Genomic DNA, 25,461 nt, shown 5'->3' on the forward strand with positions numbered 1-25,461 from the left:
GATAGAACTTAAAGGGGTTGTCCCGCGGCAGCAAGTGGGTCTATACATTTCTGTATGGCCATATTAATGCACTTTGTAATGTACATTGTGCATTAATTATGAGCCATACAGAAGTTATAAAAAGTTTTATACTTACCTGCTCCGTTGCTAGCGTCTTCGTCTCCATGGTGCCGACTAATTTTCGGCCTCCGATGGCCAAATTAGCCGCGCTTGCGCAGTCCGGGTCTTCTGCTGTCTTCTATGGGGCCGCTCGTGCAGAATGCCGGCTCCGTGTAGCTCCGCTTCGTCACGTGCCGATTCCAGCCAATCAGGAGGCTGGAATCGGCAATGGACCGCACAGAAGCCCTGTGGTCCACGGAGACAGAGGATCCCGGCGGCCATCTTCAGCAGGTGAGTATGAAGACGCCGGACCGCCGGGATTCAGGTAAGCGCTCTCCTGTTTGTTTTTTTAACCCCTGCATCGGGGTTGTCTCGCGCCGAACGGGGGGGGGGGGGGGTTAAAAAAAACAAAAAACCCGTTTCGGCGCGGGACAACCCCTTTAAATGATAAAATCCTCCGTGTGAATAAGCCCTTATAGCAGTTTTTCAATGCAGTTTTTGGGCACTCAGCTTGTAGAGATGGAACACAAGGTTTTAGGGTGCATCTAAAATTGAGGTAATTTGCAGTAAAAGCTCCTGGCACATCACTGCTGAATGTACAAGCACCCCACCGTGTATCTATTCATACACTTCCAGGAGGAATAAAGGAGGAACAGCTTCATGTAGAGTTCCAGTATAAGATACTTCTTGCCTTGCAGCACAAAAAACCCACTGCGATCGCTAAATGCCCTCAATGGGGGCGGCGGCAGCAGCGCCAGCCCCAGGGAATGCATTGGGAGTATATCGTGGACTTCTGTCACAGCTGTGGCAGGGATTTCCTTCATTGATGAATGGCTAAGCACTGCCTGTAATTGGCTGAGCAAACAGCCAATCAGCACAGCCCTTTCAGGAGGCGGGGATTTTAAAATCTCAACCTCCTGAAAAAGCTTGACAGCAGTGCAGGGGAGCCAGCCGGGGGACACGCCTAAGTGGCGGAGAGGTGAGTATATAATTTATTTTTTTTTCACCAGCTAGGGATGATTTCAGGGAAGGGCTTATATTTAGAGATGAGCGAGTATACTCGCTAAGGGCAAGTGATCTCTCGAGCATTGCCCTTAGCGAGTACCTGCCCACACGGGAGCAAAGATTCGGCAGCAGGCGGGGAGCTGCGGGGGAGAGCGGGGAGGAACGGAGGGGAGATCTTATACACACATAACACCATAACTTTTCTTGACATTAAAATCTCTAAAACAACAACGGGCCTATTGGAGAGTACCTTAGTCCGTAAACCAACGGCGACAAACACCTTATTGCACTTCGAAAGCCACCACCCATGGCCGTTGAAGAGTGGCATTCCAAAGGGCCAGTTCCTTAGAACGAAAAGGAACTGCTCCAACCCGGGTGAATACGAAAGAAGGGCAGATGAGATGGCCTCCAGATCCCACAATAGAGGTTACCCACAGACTGTTATCAACAAAGCAAGACAGTCATTGGCTGAAATACCACGGAATGAGCTTCTTCAACGCAGAAAAGATAGACCCGAAAAGGATCAAGGAAATACTATCCGCTTGATAGGCACTTTTGATGTAGAGAACAGGGATGTGAGAAAAAGAAACTCCAAATATTGGCATCTACTCAGGAAGGATCAAGACCTCACAGGCTGTCTCTATGAAAAACCATCAATAACCTACAGAAGAGGTAGGAATTTACGTGACAGATTAGTGCATAGTCATTTCACACAAACCATGGAGAATCCCACTTGGCTGAATTGGAATCCACCGAAGGGATCATTCCCGTGTTCACGGTGCCACACCTGTCCATATATGGAAAAAACAAAAACATTCCGAAGCGCAACAACGGGCCAGGAATATGAAATCTGAGATTTCATTGATTGCCGCTCTACAGCGGTGGTCTATTTAGTCACCTGCCCATGCCCACGTAATTACGTGGGCAAGACTTTACAACAGCTCAGAAGAAGAATTCTCTCTCACGTGGGCAATATTAACCGGAATGAAAAAACGAGCATGGCAATCCATGTACATGAGGTCCATGGCGGTAACCCACTTGTCTTAAAATTCAGAGGTGTTGAAATAATAAGACCCAACGGCCAAAGAGGTGACGTTGACCATAAACTTTTGCAGAAGGAAACAAGATGGATAGACCGCTTGAGAACTATGGCACCCGAAGGACTGAATGAGGCCCTGTAATTTATATGACAACTAGAGATGAGCGAGCACCAAAATGCTCGGGTGCTCGTTACTCGGGACGAAATTATCGCGATGCTCGAGGGTTCGTTTCGAGTAACGAACCCCATTGAAGTCAATGGGCGACCCGAGCATTTTTGTATATCGCCGATGCTCGCTAAGGTTTTCATGTGTGAAAATCTGGGCAATTCAAAAAAGTGATGGGAACGACACAGCAACGGATAGGGAAGGCGAGGGGCTACATGTTGGGTTGCATCTCAAGTTCCCAGGTCCCACTATTAAGCCACAATAGCGGCAAGAGTGGGCCCCCAACCCCCCAACAACTTTTACTTCTGAAAAGCCCTCATTAGCAATGCATACCTTAGCTAAGCACCACACTACCTCCAACAAAGCACAATCACTGCCTGCATGACACTCCGCTGCCACTTCTCCTGGGTTACATGCTGCCCAACCCCCACCCCCCACCCCCGCACGACAGTGTCCACAGCGCACACCGAACTGTCCCTGCCCAGCCTTCAGCTGCCCTCATGCCACGCCACACTCATGTCTATTTATAAGTGCGTCTGCCACAGGAAAAGCAGGCACACACTGCAGAGGGTTGGCATGGCTCGGCAGCGACCCTCTTTAAAAGGGGTGGGGCGATAGCCCACAATGCTGTACAGAAGCAATGAGAAATCCAATCCTGTGCCACCTCCATCTGGAGCTGCACACGTGGGCATAGCAATGGGGAACCTATGTGCCACACACTATTCATTCTGTCAAGGTGTCTGCATGCCCCAGTCAGACCAGGCTTTTTAATTCATAGACACAGGCAGGTACAACTCCCTATTGTGAAGTCCCTGTGGACCGACAGCATGGGTGGCTCCCTGGAACCCACCGGCGGTACAAAAAAATATCCCATTGCAGTGCCCAACACAGCTGAGGTAGTAATGTCGTGCTTAATACAGGTGGGCTTCGGCCCACACTGCATGCCCCAGTCAGACTGGGGTTCTTTACAAGTGGACAGATGTAGGTTAAACTCCGTGTGCACCTACAGCATGGATGGCTCCCTGGAACCCACCGGCGGTACATAAAAATATCCCATTGCATTGCCCAACACAGCTGAGGTAGTAATGTTGTGCTTAATGCAGGTGGGCTTCGGCCCACACTGCATGCCCCAGTCAGACTGGTAATATGTACCTTAACAGTAACCTCGTTGGTGGTAATGTGGTGGTGACTGCGGACCTGGTAGCGCGGTTTTATGTAGTTGGTTTTCGGAATGTGTCCAGGATTAAGTGGGCCGTGGCGGGGGGATGGTGGTGGTGCTCTCTTGTTGTGTCGTTAAAGGTGAAATTCTTGGACTGCCACCAGACGGACCAATGCAAAGGTATTTGCCAAGAATGTTTTCATTGTTGGAGGAGGAGGGGGATGTTTTGGAGGCACTATGTGTCCTCTACACGTGTCCGTGGATATATGCACCTTAACAGTAACAGCGTTGGTGGGAAATGGCCTCGCCGCCATCATGTCTTTGTGAAGCCTCTGTTTCCACACCCCAGTGACATACCATTAGCAGCGGTATAGGCAGAGCCCAGAATTATTAACATTTCAGCGGTAGCATTAGGGACAGGCCCCACTAACATATCACTAGTAGCAGTATAGGGGGAGCGCAGTCTTAGTTCCATTTCAGTAATAGTAGCACTCAAGACAGGCCCCAGTAACATTCCCATTGCAGCAGTTTAGGGAGATAACAGTCTCTTTCACATTTCAGTAGCTGCAGTATAGACAAGGCCCCAGTTACATTTATGTAGCTAAAGTGTAGGCCAACCCCACACACCTTTCTGTACCATGAGTGCAGGCGAAGAACATAGAAATTACTATGATTACACTGTAGGTGAGGGCCCCAAAAAATTGGTGTACCAACAGTAGTAATGTACCTCTGAAAAAATTGGCCATGCCCAACCAAGATGGCAGGTGAAACCCATTAATCGCTTTGGTTAATGTGGCTTAAGTGGTAACTAGGCCTGGAGGCAGCCCAGTTTAACGAAAAATTGGTTCAAGTTAAAGTTTCAACGCTTTTAAGAGCATTGAAACGTATAAAAATTGTTTAGAAAAATTATATGAGTGAGCCTTGTGGCCCTAAGAAAAATTGCCCGTTCGGTGTGATTACGTGAGGTTTCAGGAGGAGGAGCAGGAGGAGGAGGAGGAATATTATACACAGATTGATGAAGCAGAAATGTCCCCGTTTTGGATGGTGAGAGAGAACGATGCTTCCATCCGCGGGTGCAGCCTACGTATTGCTTAGGTATCGCTGCTGTCCGCTGGTGGAGAAGAGAAGTCTGGGGAAATCCAGGCTTTGTTCATCTTGATGAGTGTTAGCCTGTCGGCACTGTCGGTTGACAGACGGGTACGCTTATCGATGATGATTCCCCCAGCCGCACTAAACACCCTCTCTGACAGGACGCTAGCCGCAGGACAAGCAAGCACCTCCAGGGCATACAGCGCGAGTTCAGGCCACGTGTCCAGCTTCGACACCCAGTAGTTGTAGGTGGCAGAGGCGTCACGGAGGACGGTCGTGCGATCGGCTACGTACTCCCTCGCCATCCTTTTACAGTGCTCCCGCCGACTCAGCCTTGACTGGGGAGCGGTGACACAGTCTTGCTGGGGAGCCATAAAGCTGTCCAGGGCCTTAAAGACTGTTGCACTGCCTGTGCTGTACATGCTGCTCGATCTCCGCACCTCCCCTGCTACCTGGCCCTCGGAACTGCGCCTTCTGCCACTAGCGCTGTCGGATGGGAATTTTACCATCAGCTTGTCCGCCAGGGTCCTGTGGTATAGCAACACTCTCAAACCCCTTTTCTCTTCGGGAATGAGAGTGGAAAGGTTTTCCTTATACCGTGGGTCGAGCAGTGTGTACACCCAGTAATCCGTAGTGGCCAGAATGCGTGTAATGCGAGGGTCACGAGAAAAGCATCCTAACATGAAGTCAGCCATGTGTGCCAGGGTACCTGTACGCAACACATGGCTGTCTTCACTAGGAAGATCACTTTCAGGATCCTCCTCCTCCTCCTCCTCCTCGTCCTCAGGCCATACACACTGAAAGGATGACAGGCAAGCAGCATGGGTACCGTCAGCAGTGGGCCAAGCTGTCTCTTCCCCCTCCTCCTCATCCTCCTCATGCTCCTCCTCCTCCTCCTGAACGGGCTGAGATATAGACAGGAGGGTGCTCTGACTATCCAGCGACATACTGTCTTCTCCCGTCTGCCTTAATGCTTTGCAGGGAACTTCTCAAGATGCATAGCAGAGGAATGGTGACGCTAATAATTGCAGAATCGCCGCTCACCACCTGGGTAGACTGCTCAAAGTTTCCAAGGACCTGGCAGATGTCTGCCAACCAGGCCCACTCTTCTGAATATAATTGAGGAGGCTGACTCCCACTGCGCCGCCCATGTTGGAGTTGGTATTCCACTATAGCTCTACGCTGCTCATAGAGCCTGGCCAACATGTGGAGCGTAGAGTTCCACCATGTGGGCACGTTGCACAGCAGTCGGTGCACTGGCAGATTAAACCGATGTTGCAGGGTCCGCAGGGTGGCAGCGTCCATGTGGGACTTGCGGAAATGTGCGCAGAGCCGGCGCACCTTTACGAGCAGGTCTGACAAGCATGGGTAGCTTTTCAGAAAGCGCTGAACCACCAAATTAAAGACGTGGGCCAGGCATGGCACGTGCGTGAGGCTGCCGAGCTGCAGAGCCGCCACCAGGTTACGGCCGTTGTCACACACGACCATGCCCGGTTGGAGGCTCAGCGGCGCAAGCCAGCGGTCGGTCTGCTCTGTCAGACCCTGCAGCAGTTCGTGGGCCGTGTGCCTCTTATCTCCTAAGCTGAGTAGTTTCTGCACGGCCTGCTGACACTTGCCCACCGCTGTGCTGCCACGACGCGCGACACCGACTGCTGGCGGCGTGCTGCTGCTGACACATCTTGATTGCGAGACAGAGGTTGCGTTGGAGGAGGAGGGTGCTTTAGTGGAGGAAGCATACACCGCCGCAGATGCCACCACCGAGCTGGGGCCCGCAATTCTGGGGGTGGGTAGGACGTGAGCGGTCCCAGGCTCTGACTCTGTCCCAGCCTCCACTAAATTCACCCAATGTGCCGTCAGGGAGATGTAGTGGCCCTGCCCACCTGTGCTTGTCCACGTGTCCGTTGTTAAGTGGACCTTGGCAGTAACCGCGTTGGTGAGGGCGCGTACAATGTTGCGGGAGACGTGGTCGTGCAGGGCTGGGACGGCACATCGGGAAAAGTAGTGGCGACTGGGAACTGAGTAGCGCGGGGCCGCCGCCATCATACTTTTGAAGGACTCCGTTTCCACAACCCTATACGGCAGCATCTCAAGGCTGATAAATTTGGCTATGTGGACGGTTAACGCTTGAGCGTGTGGGTGCGCGGCGGCGTACTTGCGCTTGCGCTCAAACACTTGCGCTAGCGACGGCTGGACGGTACGGTGCGAGACATTGGTGGATTGGGCCGAGGACAGCGGAGGTGAGGGTGTGGGTGCAGGCCAGGAGACGGTAGTGCCTGTGTCCTCAGAGCGGGGTTGGATCTCAGTGGCAGGTTGGGGCACAGGGGGAGAGGCAGCGGTGCAAACCGGAGGCGGTGAATGGCCTTCGTCCCACCTTGTGGGGTGCTTGGCCATCATATGTCTGCGCATGCTGGTGGTGGTGAGGCTGTTGGTGGTGGCTCCCCGGCTGATCTTGGCGTGACAAAGGTTGCACATCACTGTTCGTCGGTCGTCAGGCGTCTCTGTGAAAAACTGCCAGACCTTAGAGCACCTTGGCCTCTGCAGGGTGGCATGGCGCGAGGGTGCGCTTTGGGAAACAGTTGGTGGATTATTCGGTCTGGCCCTGCCTCTACCCCTGGCCACCGCACTGCCTCTTGCAACCTGCGCTGCTGCTGCCTTTGCCTCCCCCTCTGAAGACCTGTCCTGAGTAGGCGTTGCAAACCAGGTGGGGTCAGTCACCTCATCGTCCTGCTGCTCTTCCTCAGAATCCTCTGTGCACTCCTCCCTCGGACTTACTGCCCTTACTACTACCTCACCGATAGACAACTGTGTCTCATCGTCATCATCCTCCTCAACCACTGAAAGGTCTTGAGACAGTTGCCGGAAGTCCCGGAAGTCCCGGACCCCGGGAACTTTCGAATGGTTGGGCATCAGTGACGATAAACTCCTCTGGTGGGAGAGGAGCCACTGCTGCCCAATCTGAGCAGGGGCCCGAGAACAGTTCCTGGGAGTCTTCCCGCTCCTGAGCATGTGTCATTGTAGTGGAGTGAGGAGGCTGGGAGGAAGGAGGAGCAGCAGACAGAGGATTCGGATTTGCAGCAGTGGACGGCGCAGAACTGTGGGTGGACGATAGGTTGCTCGAAGCACTTTCTGCCATCCACGACAGGACCTGCTCACACTGCTCATTTTCTAATAAAGGTCTCCCGCGTGGACCCATTAATTGTGCGATGAATGTGGGGACGCCAGACACGTGCCTCTCTCCTAATCGCGCAGCAGTCGGCTGCGATACACCTGGATCAGGAGTTCGGCCTGTGCCCATACTCTCACTTGGCCCTCCGCGTCCTCGGCCGCGTCCACGTCCTCTAGGCCTACCCCTACCCCTCAGCATGCTATATTACCAGTGATTTGATTTCCCAGGCAGGAAATAAATTGGCGCAAGCCTGCTGTTAAACTTAGCTGGCTGCGTATAATTTTGTTTAAGTTCTTCACCCAGCACACACGTACCCAGAACGCTGAGGACTGTCAGAGGCAGGCCAAATAGAATTTTTTCCCTTTTTTTTAAAGGAAAGGCCCACTGCGTATATTCAATCAATAATAAATGTGTTGTGGCCCTGCAATGTGTCACAGAACTGCAGTGTTGCAGAGTTATTAACTACAGCAGAGCGGTGATTTCCCAGGCAGGAAATAAATTGGCGCAAGCCTGCTGTTAAACTTAGCTGGCTGCGTATTTTTTTGTTTAAGTTCTCCACCCAGCACACACGTACCCAGAACGCTGAGGACTGCTCCGGCACCAGCAGCACTGTCCCTCAGCTATCTCACAAGGCATCTGAGGCGAGCCGCGGGAGGGGCCGACTTTTATACTCGGGTGACATCTGATCTCCCCAGCCACTCACAGCAGGGGGGTGGTATAGGGCTGGAACATCACAGGGGGAAGTTGTAATGCCTTCCCTGTCTTTCAATTGGCCAGAAAAGCGCGCTAACGTCTCAGAGAGGAAACTGAAAGTAACCCGAACATCGCGTGGTACTCGTTACGAGTAACGAGCATCCCGAACATGCTAATATTCGCCCGAGCATCAAGCTCGGACGAGTACGTTCGCTCATCTCTAATGACAACCAATACAGGCAAAATATGTTATGATCTCCCTGATAACAAACTACCGCTTGTGAATAAACCTGTTAATACGGGGAAATGTGGCATGAATATTTCTCTTTAGGTAGTAACAGTTACCATCTAAAATTACCATGTTAATGGATTATTGTCAGCTATATGAAACACTACTTTATAAAACCAATTAAGGTTTAATGCATATAGGGAATGCAGAATTTTACCTATAATCATTGAAAATGGAGCACCAAGTACACATATATGTAAAATAAGTCCCACTAGAGTCTGGTACTCTTATTGATCTCAAGCGCTATCTAACATGGAGTATAAAGCGAATAGATACCATGTGTCCGTTTTCTTTATCACCTACTTCTGAACACATATTCCTGGTTCTAAGTGTACCCTGACCGCTAGTGTTTTGACACCAAGGGTTATTAATTTAAAGGCATGATTCCATCATGGTTAGGGATACAGTCAGTTAAATCAGGGGACATATTCCAGAGACACAAATCACTAAATCCCGATATAACCTTACCGCACACGCGCGGGTTATTCCCCGACAATATATGGTTATGTTGCAGGACCTTACATATGCAGGGATCCTGTCAGCCAAGCCTTGGATTGTTAACAGCACTCGGGCATGCTCATCCATCAGAGGCATATATAACTAAGTCCCATTTAGACCCCACTGCGCAGGACTTCACATATGCAGGGATCCTGTCAGTCAAGCCTTGGATTGTTAATAGCGCTCGGGCGCGGACATCCAGCAGAGGCACATATGACTAAGTCCCGTTTAGATCCTACTATACATGCGCTGCTTCTCCCTGGCATTATATGAGAATCAGGCATGGCAAGTAAGGAGGAGGCTTGTCCGGCAGGTGGTTTCACCATTGGCTGATAGCCTAGCGAATCATGCGAGCAGATGGGCGGAGCCTCCCATTCATAAGGGAGGCTCGGCATGGACCTTACCAGGGATGTCAGTAGGGTCTAGGACGCCGTGAAGTGCAGACATAGAGGTGTTTGAGGAGTGCAGGGCTCTTGCTGGAGGCTACAATCAGGCATAGTCTCTATCAACTCGAGGGCGTGAATGCACGTCCAGACTTCTAATTAGATAAGCACAGATTGCCCATAAGTGATATGTTATCTGAATTTCTCAGGGCTTTATCTGTACTATCTTAAGTGCATGATCTGACGACTATCAGTTCTCCAAGCCTAATAACGGAGCCCTTAACACTGTTATAGCAAACAGTACGATCTTTAGCCATTGGGCATAAACACGGTGGGGATGTGTGTATAAGCATCAAATACCACATCACCCACATATTTGGTGCAAGTGCCAACATCGGCTTTGATCGCAAAAAGAGGGGATATCCCTGCATAATTGAGTTACACTCCTCAACCCTCTTAACTACTCCATCACAAGTATTAGAAACACGTCTGGCTATTCTTGCCCAGGCAATTATACTACTATGTTAAATACAGTATAAATCAGTGGTATCATCGGTCGCAGTCGCCAACCACCTGTACCTCTAGAAGGGCAATATAAGTAATCACGAACTAACTACATATAAGTGTTATAAGCCCTATGAACCACTTTTCATTTGGGGCATTTGAGTACAAAAGACAGAGGCTATTTGTCTTGATCCTGATGAATCGGCTCACTTATTACATCAGGGCCGTAGAAACGCGTCGATTAAATATTATTTGTCTATCATCCTTCGCCTTCTGAAATAAATATTTATACCGTTATTACCACTGTATAAATAGTAATATAACCGTACCTGTAAATCTATTAAGGGAACGGTAATTTAACAAAATCGGTATAGTGGATCACCACGATAAGGTGATATACCTACCCCCTGTCCTGTATGTTCTGTGGGTGTTTGTATGTTCATGTTAGTCTAGTTTTTTGATGTGTGCTGGGCCATCTGGTGGTGTGATGTAGCTTTTTTAAATTAAAGTCCTATTACTAAAATATAACTTTTATTATAAAACAGATTATCAAATCTAATACTTCTGGGGCACTTTTACAGTAAAACTATGTTTTCAGTGTGGCTATCGCTGTTGCAGCCCGCCCCATTGTAGACACTGAGCGATACCACAGATTTATTTTATGTGATGCGAAGCTGTACTGAAACATCGCAAATGAGTATAAAACCATTGAAAATCATTGGTTTCAGAACCATCGATGTCGCATCGCAGGGAAAAATATCGCTAGTGGGTAAAAGCCCTTATTTTGTGGGCAGTGCAAGTATTTAGTCAATCAGACATGGGAGGAGAGGTGGCGGCTCCTCTGTAGGGTTGTCATATGTATAAGGCCGTATTCACACCGCTGATACTTCTGTGCAGGTTCTTTCCGTTTCTGAGATGACTGAACATGCACAGAAAATTAACTAATTTATTTAAATAGGTTCATTCACATGAGTGAATTTTCTCACAGACTGATGATCCAAGCTGGAAAAATAATTGAGTGTCCGAGTTTTGTGCAAATCTGGCACAAGAATGAGCCCCGTAACCTGCAGTGCACTGCGAGGGGTGTTGCTCCCAAGAATCTCAAGCGTAACTCACTCTCGCCCATTTAAATATGGCCTTATGGCGGCTTCACATGGCAATAAGCGGTTTTGCACATGACTCAGTGCATATTTGCGCTACGTATGACTCCTTGTCCGCATATTGGCGCATTGTATTGTACTTTTTGCACATGCAGGGATGTTCATCTCCACACGGCAGGCAAACAACCCCCTGATTTAAATGGCTATTTATCCTAATGAGTTCCAGAAGTGTTATTTTTTTCACAGGGTGATGCATCTGTGTGCGCGTTGCACATCTTTAATTGACTTCTTTGAGGATCCTCGGTGCGCAAATGAGCATGTCCTATATTTTTTGGGTGAAGAGAAATGTGTGCGCAAAAAAGGAAGTGAGTACAAATCCATTTAAATCTATGGGTTCTGTTTTCCACATAGTGTGCACACACATATGCCCGTGAGACGCCGGCTTGAGGGCTTATTCCAATGTGAGTATATCGGCCAGGTTTTCATGCCCGGCCCATATACACTGTCCCTCGCTGCAGAGGAAAGAGGTGCGTTGGGCCGGGAGCAGTTTACTGAGCTCCCACCCCCTATCCGCCCCTTGCCACTATTTGCAATGGGAGGGGCAGGGCAGGGGTAAAGCTAAGTTCTGCCCCATTCTGCCCCCTTCCATTGCAATTAGTGGCGAGGGGCGGAGAGTGGGCGGCAATTCAGTGCACTGCTCCCGATCTGACCCGCCTCCTCCCCCTGCAGAGAGAGACAGCGTATATCGGCCGGGCGTGAAAACCCGGCTGATATACACACGTCGGAATAAGCCCTAAGGGAGAAACCAGTACAGCAGTCACTTACAGATACTCACCTCAAGGCTACAATCCTCATTTTCTGCTGCTTTTGGTCTACATATACCACTCTTATAAGTGTGATAATACAAAGGGCCTCGGCAGCACCCACTCTTACATAGAGTATTTAGAGCACAGTAATCTTCATTGTCCTAAATGTAAAAGAGAAGAAATACGTATTGATATGTGAATTATAATTCTGTGTATAAGGCCTCCTTCACACCACCGTATACATGTTTATGTTTGGCCGTATGCAGCGTTTATTTGCATGAATGAATATTTGACCCAATCTTTATTCGTGTATTTCATGTCATTCATATGGGGTACTGCTGCGTGAATGTTAAAAAATACACTGAGGAAGGAACGACTATTAGGGACAGTTCAGACCGTCATTTTTCCTATCTGTGCTGTCCATGCAATTCACGGCACACGGATCCATATTTGCCAATAAGGCTATTCACATCCTGTTCTGGTCAGTAACATGTGGGTAGGATATGTAATGCCCACTACCTGCCTCTCAGCCAACACATGGATGTACATCTCTGTGCTGTCCTAGATTGTCACGCACAATTTACAACTGTCTGTCTGAACACAGTCTTAGCCCTCATTCACACAGAATGTTTGTCAATATTTCAAGTGTTCTTTTGGTCCTTTTTTTTCTATAGAAGTTCTGTTGAAAGACTGTAAGCGGTGAGAGCTTTATGAAAATACCAGACTGATGCTTTTTTTTTAAAACTTAAAAATATTTTAACTCATTAGTGTCCACATATACGCTTTTTTATGGAGGCTACTAGCAGGTCTTAAGGCCCATTTAAACACAATGATTATCGCTTGAAATTCAACGGGTGGTACTGAGAGGATTCTTTCAGCCAGTATCCTGCTGGCAGTTCTTAGCAGGACACCAGCTGAAAGCATGGAGAACAATGCAACTGTTTGCATATTCAAAACAGCTGCATTATTCTCTGTGTTATCGCGGCATTATCCCACTCTGCCTGCATAACTTTTAAGAAGCTAAGTAGCTACAATAGACTATGCAAAGATGATAGCTAAAAACTGTCCCTCAAAACTGTTGTTTGAGCGATTTTTGAGCCATCATCGCTCTGTGTAAATGGGCCTTTGATCTGATATATGTAATGGAACTGCATTGGAAGCCTGGCATGATATAAGCAAGAGTATGTCAGCACCTGCATCTAATGGATAGAAAACACCGTAGTTCAATTAGCACCAGAGATTAGAGGCGGGTTATTCATCTTAGTACTTTCAAATCCTTTACAGGAAAGGTGAGCTGCAACAAAAGTTTGGGGGGTTCTCACAATGAGAACGAGCCCCAACAGAAAGAAGACAAATAGATTTGTAAAAAAAAGTATGCGCTCGTGAAAAGTAAAAGAAGAAATAGCCCAAAACAACTGTCAAATCCGGTGAGAAAGAAATCAACGTGGCACTTACTCAGGAGGAGGGGGGTGTATGAAACAAGAAGCCCCCTCCTTGAAGTGTCGACTCCTCAAGAAAAGCTCCCGGTTGCGGATGAAACTGCCACAGGAGGATTAGGTCTTTTGTTTTTATTCATAGGAAAATGTTGGCAACGCGTTTCGGTGTAAGAAACACCTTTCTCAAGCCAATACAATTAAAAAAAGTGTTTTTTTTGTAACTCATAACATAATCTTCACACTGTTCTCATTCGTCGGAGTGTACACAAACAGATACAATTTGCTGACCATGTGGCTGATATATAACGCAGACATTAGGCCTGTTTCACAAGGGAGGCAGCGATATCGGCGCTACAAAATTGCAGCAGGTGTTTTTCCCGCAATTTTGTAGCGTCACTGATGTGTTTTTTTTGTGAAAAATCATGCATCACTTCGCTGCTGACAGCAATAAAATAGCGGCATCAACTCGGCGGTTTAATCGCGAGAAGGTTAAGCACTACCCCTTAAATAAGCCCAAGCTGAATTTCCTGAAAAAAAATGGAACACTTACCTAAAAGGCTCAGTCCTTCCCGCTGCTCTCCAGAACTCCGCTGGGAGTCCTGCAGTCCTTGCTCGCTCACAGAACATCACTTCCACGTTGAGGGATTCAGAAATCCGAACAAGAGGAATCAATGGCTCTGATTGGTTCATTGAGCACTGCATTGATTGGCTGAGTAGCGCTGGATGAACCAATGCAAGAACTGTGATTGGTTCATCCAGCTTTGCATTGATTGGCAGAGCAGAGTTTGAAAAATACCAATGATGTTGTGGAGGTGGGATTTAGAAATTGGCTGAGCCGCAGAGCTCTGGACAGCAGCAGAAGGACCCAGAGCTCGTCTGCTAGGTAAGTATTCCATTTTTTCTGGGAATGTAGCTAGGGCTTATTTTATGGGTAGGGAAGCGCATCGCATCTCACAAAAATCGCTTGTTCGTTAGATGCGATAAACAAGAAGTCTCTATAGGGAAACATGGGCTACAAAACATCACAAACTGCGGCAGTACAGAGAATGCCACATTTTTTTCTCACAACATAGATTCGAAGAAAACATCGCTAATGTGAAGGAACCCATAGGAAAGCATGGGCTTCACATACATGCGATCTGTAGCACTGTCACACTGTGAGAAAATCGCATGATTTTGTTGCCCGTGTGAAAGCAGCCTTACACTGTCTAACCTATATGCCTAGGGTTTCAAACACATAGCAATGTCCATAACACTATACCAATCCAGGATGTCAGTCTAGGAATGTAACTCTCCCATAGGTCACAGCAGCTTGGTCTCCACTGGACCTCTCAAGGACCATTCCAATGGGACACTGAACTTAGCAAGACCGGAGCCACATCCACACAGGTGTTGCCTTATTAATCAGCAGACTTAACCCTATCCCTGCTAAATATTTCTCAGTAAAGCCTGCTCTCCAGCCCCTACTGGCTATTTGTGATACTGCCTTACCACAGGTGATTTAAAAAAAAAAAAATTATAATAGTAATGTTATATAGAGAGAAATATTTATGCTTTATAGATTACATAAAAGGATTAGTGAGGTTTATTATTAGAGATGAGCGAGCACCAAAATGCTTGGGTGCTCAATGCTCAAGTCGAACTTTTCGTGATGCTCGAGAGCTCGTTTCGAGTAACAAACCACATTGAAGTCAATAGGAGACTCGAGCATTTTAGTATATAACCGATGCTCCACATAGGTCTTCACTTGTAAAACTCTGGAAAACATCCGAAAGTCATGAAAACACCACAGAAACGGATAGGGAAGGGCAGGGGCAGCATGCAGGGCTGCATCTTAGGCTCCCAGATCCCACTATTAAGCCACAATAGGGGCAAGAGTCTGCCCCCCCCCCCCTCCCCCAACAATTTTTACTTTGGACAAACCCTCATTAGCAGGGCACACCTTAGCTAAGCACCACAGTACCTGTAACAACGCAAAATCACTGCCTGCGGGTCACACAGCTGCCTCTTCTCCTTGGTTACATGCTGCCCAACCCCTCGCACGACCCTGCGTCCACAGTGTACACAAAAATTTCCCTGCGCAACCTTCAGCTGCCCTCATGCCACACGCTCGCTTCATAGCTACACCATCCTCATGTCTATTTATAAGTGCGTCTGCGATCAGGAGGAACCGGAGGCACACACTGCAGAGGGTTGGCAGGGCCAGTCAGCGACAGTCTTTAAAAGAGGGGAGGGCGATAGCCCACAATGCTTTTGAGAATCGATGATAAATTGACGTACGATCATAATTCCAATCCCGTGCCACCTCCGTCGCAAAATTGTCACGAGCCGCAAATGTGGGCATAAAGGTGCCAGCCCAGCACTTGCACACATCTTCACAATGCAGCAATACTCTATGTGGGAAGCACATGAGCGTGCCCAGGGTCAGGCTCGGTCCCAGCCTACACCTTTAGTGACCCAAGGTGCCGCGAGTGACATAGCAATGGGAAAATCCATGTGCCCACACACTATTCATTCTGTGTAGGTGTCGGATAGCTCAATCGACACCGCAAGGGGAAAGCCATCTGCACCCTACCCATGTCAGTCAGTATCTTTGTGCCAGACAGGTAAAACACCCCGTTATGGCAAGTCTTTGTGCACCAACAGCATAGGCGAGCTGAAGGAACCCAAAGACAGTAATCAACATGAAGAAATGACAGTGTCCAAACATGGCAGACTTTCACTCTGCCTCTGCACACACCCTCAGCACTCGTGGGCATAGAGTGGACTCCGATGCTAGTACAGCTGTGAACGTCTCATTAATACAGTAACGCTCCTCTTTTTTGGCCCAAACCGGTGTCCCAGATAACTGTGGTAACATGGGAGAAAATACATGATGCCCAGTGCTGATCCCCTGACCCCAAGCAGGAGGAGGAGGTGGCATTACAAGGTCAAGACACCATGACCAGGACCCGCTATAGTCTGTGTGGGCAGCAGGTTAGCAGGCCCAGGGTCAGGCTCGGTCCCAGCCTCCACCTTGTGTGACCCAAGGTGCCCTGAGTTGAATAGCAATGGGAAATCCATGTGTCCCCACACAGATAGCTTAGCACTGCAAGGGGAAGTCTTTGAGTTCCTTGGGCTCGCCTATGCTGTAAGTGCACAAAGATGATATTACACAGGAAGAAATCATAGTGTCCAACCATGGGAGAGTTTCACCCCGCCAAGGACCTTGGCCTTGGCGCACAATTCTGGCCTAGTCAGTCACTGTATTATTTGTGCCAGATAGGTAAAACACCGCGATGGGAAGACTTAGTGCACCCATAGTATAGACAGGCCTCTGTAACATTCCTGTAGCAAAGGTATAAATAGACCCCAGTAGCATTTCTGTAGCACAAGTATAGGCAGACCCCTGTAACATTTCTGTAGCACAAGTATAGGCAGACCCCTGTAACATTTCTGTAGCAGCAGTATAGGCAGGCCCCTGTAACATTTCTGTAGCAGAAGTATAGGCAAAGTCTCGAAAAATTAGTTAGATAACAGTATAGGTGAGGGCCAGAAAACTTAGTGTACCAAGAGTACCAGGGTACCTCTGAAAAATTTATATTGATACAGCTTGCTGTTACTTAATTTGCAAAAGAGCCTGGTGGCAGCTCAGTGAAAAAAATAGGTTTTTGGTAAAGTATCAATACTTTTGAAACTTTGAAAAATTGAAAAAAAAATTGTAAGCGGAGCCTTTTGGGCCGCAAAAAAATCGGCAGTTCAGCGTGATGACATGTTGTTTCAGGAAGAGGAGTAGGAGGACTAATATCCGAGAGTGATTGACAAAGGTAATTCCCCCTTTGTTCCAGTGATAGAGAATGCTTATTTATCCGGTTGCAGCAAAAAGAATCTTTAGGTACCGCTGCTTTCCACTGGTGGAGAAGAGAAGTCTGGGGAAATCCAGGCTTTGCTCATCTTTATAGTGTAAGCATGTCGGCACTGGCAGTTGACAGGCGGGTACACTTATCCGTGATGATTCCCCCAGCTGCACTAAACACCCTCTCTGACAAGACACTAGCGGCAGGGCAAGTCAGCACCTCCAGGGCGTACAGCGCAAGTTCGTGCCACGTGTCCAGCTTTGACACCCAATAGTTGTATGGAGCGGAGTCATCACGGATGATGGTGGTACGATCGGCTACGTACTCACTCACCATCTTTTTACAGTGCTACCTCCGACTCAGCCTTGACTGGGGAGTGGTAACACAGTCTTGCTGGGGAGCCATAAAGCTAGCAAAGTCCTTGGAGAGTGTTCCCCTGCCTGCGCTGTAGATGCTGCCTCATCTCCACGCCTCCCTTGCTACTTGGCCCTCGGAACTGCGGCTTCTACCGCTAGCGCTGTCAGATGGGAAGTTTAGCATCACTTTTTCCACCAGAGCCCTGTGGTATTGCATCACTCTCGTACCCCTTTCCTCTTCGGGAATGAAAAGGTTCTCCTTGTACCGTGGGTCGAAAAGGGTGCACAACCAGTAATCCGTGTTGGCCAGAATGCGTCTAACGCGAGGGTCACGAGAAAGGCAGCCTAAAAAAGTCAGCCATGTGTGCCAGGGTGCCAGTACGAAAGACATGGCTGTCTTCACTAGGAAGATGACTTTCAGGATCCTCCCCCTCCTCCACAGCCCATACACGCTGAACAGACGAGAGGCAAGCAGCATGGGTAACCTCTGCAGTGTGCTCAGCTGTCTCTTCCCCCTCCTCCTGCTCCTGCCCTTCTCCTCCAAAACGCACTGAGATATAGACATGAGGGTGGTCTGGCTGTCTAGCGACATACTGTTATCCCCCGTCTCCTGTTCCAACCACAAAGCATCGGCCTTTATGCCTTGCAGCGAACTTCTCAGCAGGCATAGCAGTGAGATGGTAACGCTAATGATTGCAGCATCGCCGCTCACCATCTGGGTAGACTCCTCAAAGTTTCCGAGGACCTGGCAGATATCTGCCATCCAGGCCCACTCCTCAGTACAGAATTGGGGAGGCTGACTCCCACTACGCCGCCCATGTTGGAGTTGGTATTCCACTATTGCTCTACGCTGCTCATAGAGCCTGGCCAACATGTGGAGCGTCGAATTCCACTTTGTGGGCACGTCGCACAGCAGTCGGTGCTCTGGCAGATTAAACAGATGTTGCAGGGTCCGCAGGGTGGCAGGGTCCGTGGTGGACTTGCGGAAATGTGCGCAGATGCGGCGCACCTTGCCGAGCGGGTCAGACAAGTGCAGGTAGTTTTTCAGAAAACGCTGAACCACCAGAGTGAAGACGTGGGCCAGGCATGGCACGTGTGTGAGGCTGCCAAGCTGCAGAGCCGCCACCAGGTTAGGGCCATTGTCACACATGACCATGCCTGGTTGGAGGCTCAGCGGCGAAAGCCAGAGGTCGGTCCGCTCTATCAGACCCTGCAACAGTTTGGGGGCCGTGTGTCTCTGGTCACCTAAACTGAGTAGTTTCAGCACGGTCTGCTGACGCTTGCCCACCGCTGTGCTGCAGCGCCACACGACTGCAGGCGACGTGCTGCTCACATTTCTTAATTGAGAGGTGGAGGTTGCGAAGGAGAAGGAGAAGGGGTAGGGTTTAGAGGAGGTGGCATAGACCACCGCAGATACCAGAACCGAGGTAGGACCAGCTATTCTGTGTGTGGGTAGGACGTGTGCGGTCCCAGGCTCTGACTCGGTCCCAGCCTCCACCAAATTCACCCAATGTGCCATCAGGGAGATATAGTGGCCCTGCCCGCCAGTACTTGTCCACGTGTCCGTGGTTAAGTGGGCCTTCCAAGTAACCACATTGGTGAGGGCACGATTTATGTTGCGGGAGACGTGCTGGTGTAGGGCTGGAACAGCGCACCGGGAAACATAGTGGCGACTGGGGACAAAGTAACGCAGGACTGCTGCCGCCATCATGTTTTTGAAAGCCTCAGTTTTCACAAGCCTGTACGGCAGCATCTCCAGGCTGATTCATTTGTCAATGTGCACATTTAAAACTTGTGCGTGCGGGTGCGTGGCGGCATATTTGCGCTTTCGCTCCAACGCTTGTGCTAGCAACAGCTGAATGTTGCGCTGAGAGACATTGCTGGATGGGATCGAGGACAGCGGAGGTGAGGGTGTGGGTGTAGGCCGGGAGGCGCTCGTGCCTGTGTCCTGAGAGTGGGGTTGGATCTGAGTGGCTGGTTGGGGCACAGGGGAAGAGGCAATGGTGTGACCCGGAGGCGGTGAACGGCATTCGTCCCACCTTGTGGGGTGCTTGGCCATCATATGCCTGCGCATGCTGGTGGTGGTGAGGCTGATAATGGTGGCTCCCAGGCTGATCTTGGCGCGACACAGGTTGCACACCACTGTTCGTTGGTCGTCCGCGCTCTCACTGAAAAACGTCCACACCTTTGAACACCTAGCTCTCTGCACAGAGGCTTGGCGCGAGGGGGTGCTTTGGGAAACAGTTGGAGGATTCTTCGCTCTGGCCCTGCCTCTACCCCTGGCTACCCCACTGCCTCTTCCAACCTGTCCTGTTGCTGCACTTGCCTCCCCCTCTGAAGACCTGTCCTCTGTAGGCTTAGCAAACCAGGTGGGGTCAGTCACCTCAGCGGCTTCTCCTCCGAATCCTCTGTGCGCTCCTCCCTCGGACTTACTGCCCTTACTACTACCTCACTGATAGACAACTGTGTCTCATCATCATCATCCTCCTCACCCACTGAAAGCTCTTGAGACAGTTGCCGGAAGTCCCCAGCCTCATCACCCGGACCCTGGGAACTTTCCAAAGGTTGGGCATCGGTCACGACAAACTCCTCAGGTGGGAGAGGAACCATTTTTTACCACTCAAGGCACGGAGCCGAGAACAGTTCCTGGGAGTCTGCCTGCTCATCAGAATGTCATTTTCATGGAGTGAGGAGGCTGGGAAGAAGGAGGAGCAGCAGCCAGTGTATTCGGAGTTGCAGTCCCTAAGCCGGGAGTAGTGGACTGCGTAGAAAACTGGGTGGCCGATACATTGCTGGATGCATTTTCTGCCATCCACGACAGGACCTGCTCACACTGCTCTTTGTAATAAAGGTCTACCACATGGACCCATAAATTGAGATATTAAGCTGGGGACCCCAGAAACTTGCCTCTCTCCTAATCCCACAGCAGCCGGCTGTGATTCACCTGGACCAAGAACTCGGCCTGTGCCCACACCCTCACTTGGACGTCCGTGTCGGCGTTCCAATACTTGACCCTTACCCCTACTCCTTATCATGGCGGATTACGAAAAGAGCAGGGGCCAAATAAATTACCTCACTGTACAGCACTGACAACTGGGCCTTAATTCACCACACAGAGACTTGTAGATAGCGGACTGTGACTAGGAAAAAAGTAACCCACTGACTTGCGCTGATACCTAGGGGTAATTTACTGCTCGCAGAGACTTGTAGATTATAGATGCTGTGTGGAGTGGAAGACGACTGTAAAGCCAGTGGATAGTGCTGGTAACTGCGGTGATCTCAACCGCACCAACGGAAATGGTATTGTGAGATGCTCTGTACAGCGGCTGGGCTGAAATTTTACAGTACTGTTTAGCGGTGAGACCGCTGTCTAATTCACTGCAGACAGAGAACGGTATGAATAAATATGGAATTATTTGCGTACACTTTCACGCTGAGAGCGGTATTTTAACGCAAACTCCAGCCAGAAAAAAAAAAAAATAACGGAAGGCTGCAAACAGGCCAAGCTGCGTACAACTAAACTGCAAGCACTACAACTCCCAGCAGCCACCCAGTAAAATGCACACGGTCAGATGTAGCCCTAAGAAGGACCGTTGGGGTTCTTGTAGACAGGATCCTACACTTACACTTTCCCTATCTCAGCAGCACTTTCCGTATACTCTATATAATAGACTGCAGATTGAGAATGCTATAGCTGTAATGGCCTGCACAGCCCGAGATGAAAAAAAAAAAATTGAGCAAAACTGCTCCCAGCCAGCCACAAGAGTAATGCACACGGTCAGATGTGGCCCTAAGAATGACCGTTGGGGCTCTTGAGGACAGGATCCTACACTAACACTTTCCCTATAGCAGCAGCAGCAGCACTTTCCCTAATCTCTCCCGGTGTGTTTCTGAGGCGAGCCACGGGCGGGACCGCTTTAAGTACACGGCGGTCACTTGATCTCGCCAGCCACTCACTGCATGGGGGTGGGATAGGGCTGGCACATCACAGGAGGAAGTGGTAATGCCTTCCCTGCATGTCTATTGGCTAGAAAATGGCGCTAAACATGCGGGGAAGGAAATGGAATTGACTTGAGTACCGCGTGGTGCTCGTCTCGAGTAACGAGCATCTCGAGCACCATAATGCTCGAACGAGCATCAAGCTCGTACGAGTGTGCTCGCTCATCTCTATTTATTATGGATTAATAATATGCTTATTGCAGTTTATATATTTTTTATAAAAAGAAATAGGAAGAGGAGAAGAAAAAAGGGAGAAAGAAAAAAGAAGGAGAAAGAAAAGGAATGAGAAGGGGAAGAAGGTGAGAGAAAGAGAAGAGAAGGGGAATTTTCTTTTTTTTTTAAGCGTATGGTAATATTATTATGTGCCATAATAGTAAACTGATATGGTTTAGGATAAATTAGGGATAAATCGTTCTGGGGTCAACAATAGCTCACTAATAAAGTATATAAATATACAGGTTTCACTTACTATAAGTATCAATTTTTTAAGACATAGGATAACAAATTTGTCTCTGTTAAACTTTAGATATAGTAAGAATAAATGTGCGATATATCTATGATTCCTTGGGGAGCGATGGATCTACGTTGCACATATTTTCTTCAAGTAACGAAGGGGTTAATCATCAGGTAGATTTTAATGATAATTGGTTTTAAGGAAGCAGATTGCATTGTGGGGATGAGGTGAACAAGATCTCTACGGAGATTGAAACGTGTTCTCCATGAACATGCAGCAACTCTGATGTATTGAGCACTATTCTTCAATAAAGCAAGGGAATGTTTTTTCACAAAAGTCCGAGCTCCCGCAACTCTTTTCTATATGTGAATAGAACAATCACTGGGATTGAGTGGTAGTGGACGTGAATTCATTCCTGCACAGCAAAAGAAAACAAGAAAAAAAAAAGAGCGAGCACAACTCAGCGTAAAGGAGGGAACTTTCTTATTTATTCACAGATATTATTTTTGGAAACCATATGGGATATGAGTTGTACTATAGTTGAGCATCACCCAGATGCTATATAACACAATGAGGGTTCACACAAGAGCAGCATGAGTTGGGCAAAGCTAAGGATGAGGAGTCATAAGGGCATCCAGCGAGCACATGGAACGAGGAGACAGGGAGAAGAGTGTGGGCTTGGTTATTGTGGTTAAGTTTGCCTTTAGGATGGCGGGTAGGCAGTTCCTTTCCCCAGCAGATGAAAGAATAAGTACAGCTAGGAGGAGTTCTGTGAAGTTTGGACCATCGCTAGGAAACTCTTACCTAGTGAGCATTTAATGGAAACATTATGTGAAAATGAGTCGGAAGTCAGTAAGCGGTGGTGAAGTGCTGGCAGAGAGACCATGAAAAGCATGCATAGTCCCAAATCATAACAGAAAACACGGAGAGCCAAGTAAAGAGACTCCAATGTACAGGGTTGCAAAGGCTGCCATTTAGAGTTGCAGGAAGGAGGACATGAGCACAGGGAATACAGTTTATTCCAACTCTCATTGGCAGAGCCTGAGTGGAGAATGTAGGGCATAACAGCCACACGGTGCCCTCTCAGCTATTGTCAACACTGTAATTGGTCCCCAGTCAGGGTACAGATATAGGGTTCGTGCAAAAAAGGCAATGCCAGCAGCCAGGTATGGGGTTCCCACATGTACCATTGCAAGGAGCAACCAGGGAGAAGAGGACCAGCCCAGATCTGGAAGAGGAGGATTAACCAAGCACTATCACAGCACCAGAACCGTGGCATGACTAGTAATTAACCAGATTTCCAACAGCAATAGGCACATTGGGACTATCATCACTGTCCATGACTACAGAGAGAAGGACCAGACTGTTTCCAGCAGATGTGTACCCCACAAGTGCCATTTCAATGCCGGAAGTTGAATTAAAGTCATTGACTGTGCTTTCATGTACCCTTTGGCACCATGATGGGCCGATCAGAAATGTCACCAATGGGCGGTGCCAGGTTTCTGGATAGCATAGCGAGCTCCTCTCTGGTGCTGGATGCAACTAGCAGGCCAAAACTTTTCTTCTTACTCCAGCAATACCATGACCCAACTCAGACACATCAGACAAGGAAATAATGAGTGCAACCTGGGGAGTTTCTGGCACAAACTAAGACTAAACTAACTAAAAATGCATCACAAAAAGGGGCAATTGCTCATTACATAGTGTTACCCCCAAGAGGGAGAGGGAACCATACTCCTGTTTTGGTGGCTATACAGAAATTATACAATGGAGGAGGATGTACCAAATAGATTATTAGTTGATCACCACAGAACTCCATCAGCACCAGTATTCTGCGGTGGCAATGAAGGTGCGGAACTAGCCAAAATTACCATTTACATGGGCAGGTGTACAGTTTGCCTCTTCCATATACAGTAATCCAATAAACAAGGAATCTGCACTACACGTTCACAACTCACACCCATCTGAATCACAAGGTCTCAATTTAGCACACTGGCTTGTCAACTGCTTATCACAATTCCAAGGGGGTGCTACTGGTCGATTGCTACCCTGCTGTGTCGCTGTTCTCTTGCTAGTAGACTGCAGGAAATGAATACCAGGAAGACCGATATGCATAACTAAGCGGTATATCACAATAATGGCACTTAGGCCTCTTTCACACAACTTAGAGGGGTTGTCCCGCGGCAGCAAGTGGGGTTATACACTTCTGTATGGCCATATTAATGCACTTTGTAATATACATCGTGCATTAAATATGAGCCATACAGAAGTTATTCACTTACCTGCTCCGTTGCTGGCGTCCCCGTCGCCATGGTGCCGTCTAGTTTCAGCGTCTAATCGCCGGATTAGACGCGCTTGCGCAGATGGGTCTTTTCCCTTCGGCTCACTCCGGCAGCAGCGGCATTCTGGCTCTGCCCCCTTGTACGCGTCATCACGTAGCTCCGCCCCCGTCACATGTGCCGATTCCAGCCTCCTGATTGGAGCCAGAACGCCGCTGCTGCCGGAGCGAGCCGAAGGGAAAAGACCCATCTGCGCAAGCGCGTCTAATCCGGCGATTAGACGCTGAAACTAGACGGCACCATGGCGACGGGGACGCCAGCAACGGAGCAGGTAAGTGAATAACTTCTGTATGGCTCATATTTAATGCATGATGTATATTACAAAGTGCATTAATATGGCCATACAGAAGTGTATAACCCCACTTGATTTCGCGGGACAACCCCTTTAATGCATTTTCACACTGGCCACATCACGGCCAAATGTCACGTAAAAAGAAAAGAGCCGCCATCAAGTCCCAATCTAAATTAGCTTTTTTTTGTCCATTCACACAGGTAGCTGCTGTGTATTAGTGAAAATATACTCTGCAGCGTAGAAATCCCTTGGTCAATATAAATCCTCAGAATGACTTTTAATGCTTTACTAGACCCAGCTGTAAACTATTCCCAGCGATGGATGCTACTAAACTCTCTCATCCTTTTTTTTAGCTTCACTACCTTGCTACTTTTCAGCTGTTGAATTACCTTGATGGGGTGGGAATCTCATCAAGTTCCGTTTTTTTTTCTGGCTGCTTTGGGATGTGATGTATTGCTGAATATTGGACCATGTGGTTGGGGCTAAAGAAGGTCTTATTGTCCAGACCACTAATTTAGAAAAAAAGCCTCATCAGTGAGGAGTGTTAAACCATCTGCACGGCAGAGGTGAGCATGCCTTACAAGCATGTGTAGTAGAATTTTTAGTAGGAGTACACAGTATGCAGTACTTACCCCATCCTTTACACTTGGGATTCATCTGACATGGCCTAACAAGCTAGGAAAGTGACAGTGAGGTCCACAAGTTATAGGTTTTTACATCAGAGTTGTCTTTCTCTTAGGCTTGGTGCCAGCC

At 48.6% G+C, this 25,461-nt stretch overlaps 1 protein-coding gene across 2 annotated transcripts in view; it reads right to left on the reverse strand.

Moving 5' to 3' along the window:
• The window catches only part of LOC136614463 (leucine-rich colipase-like protein 1), a 168,840-nt gene that overhangs the window by 8,904 nt on the left and 134,475 nt on the right, over nucleotides 1–25,461 (reverse strand). The window contains exon 5 of one of the 2 annotated variants that reach the window (XM_066594114.1): nucleotides 12,026–12,157. The exons of the other annotated variant lie outside the window; for it this stretch is intronic. Coding sequence (XP_066450211.1) covers nucleotides 12,026–12,157 — 132 coding nt within the window. The remainder of the gene's footprint in view (nucleotides 1–12,025; nucleotides 12,158–25,461) is intronic. 2 annotated transcript variants of the gene reach the window in all.

Source organism: Eleutherodactylus coqui, chromosome 1, assembly GCF_035609145.1.
Source record: "Eleutherodactylus coqui strain aEleCoq1 chromosome 1, aEleCoq1.hap1, whole genome shotgun sequence".
In the NCBI taxonomy this organism is placed as follows: domain Eukaryota; kingdom Metazoa; phylum Chordata; class Amphibia; order Anura; family Eleutherodactylidae; genus Eleutherodactylus; species Eleutherodactylus coqui.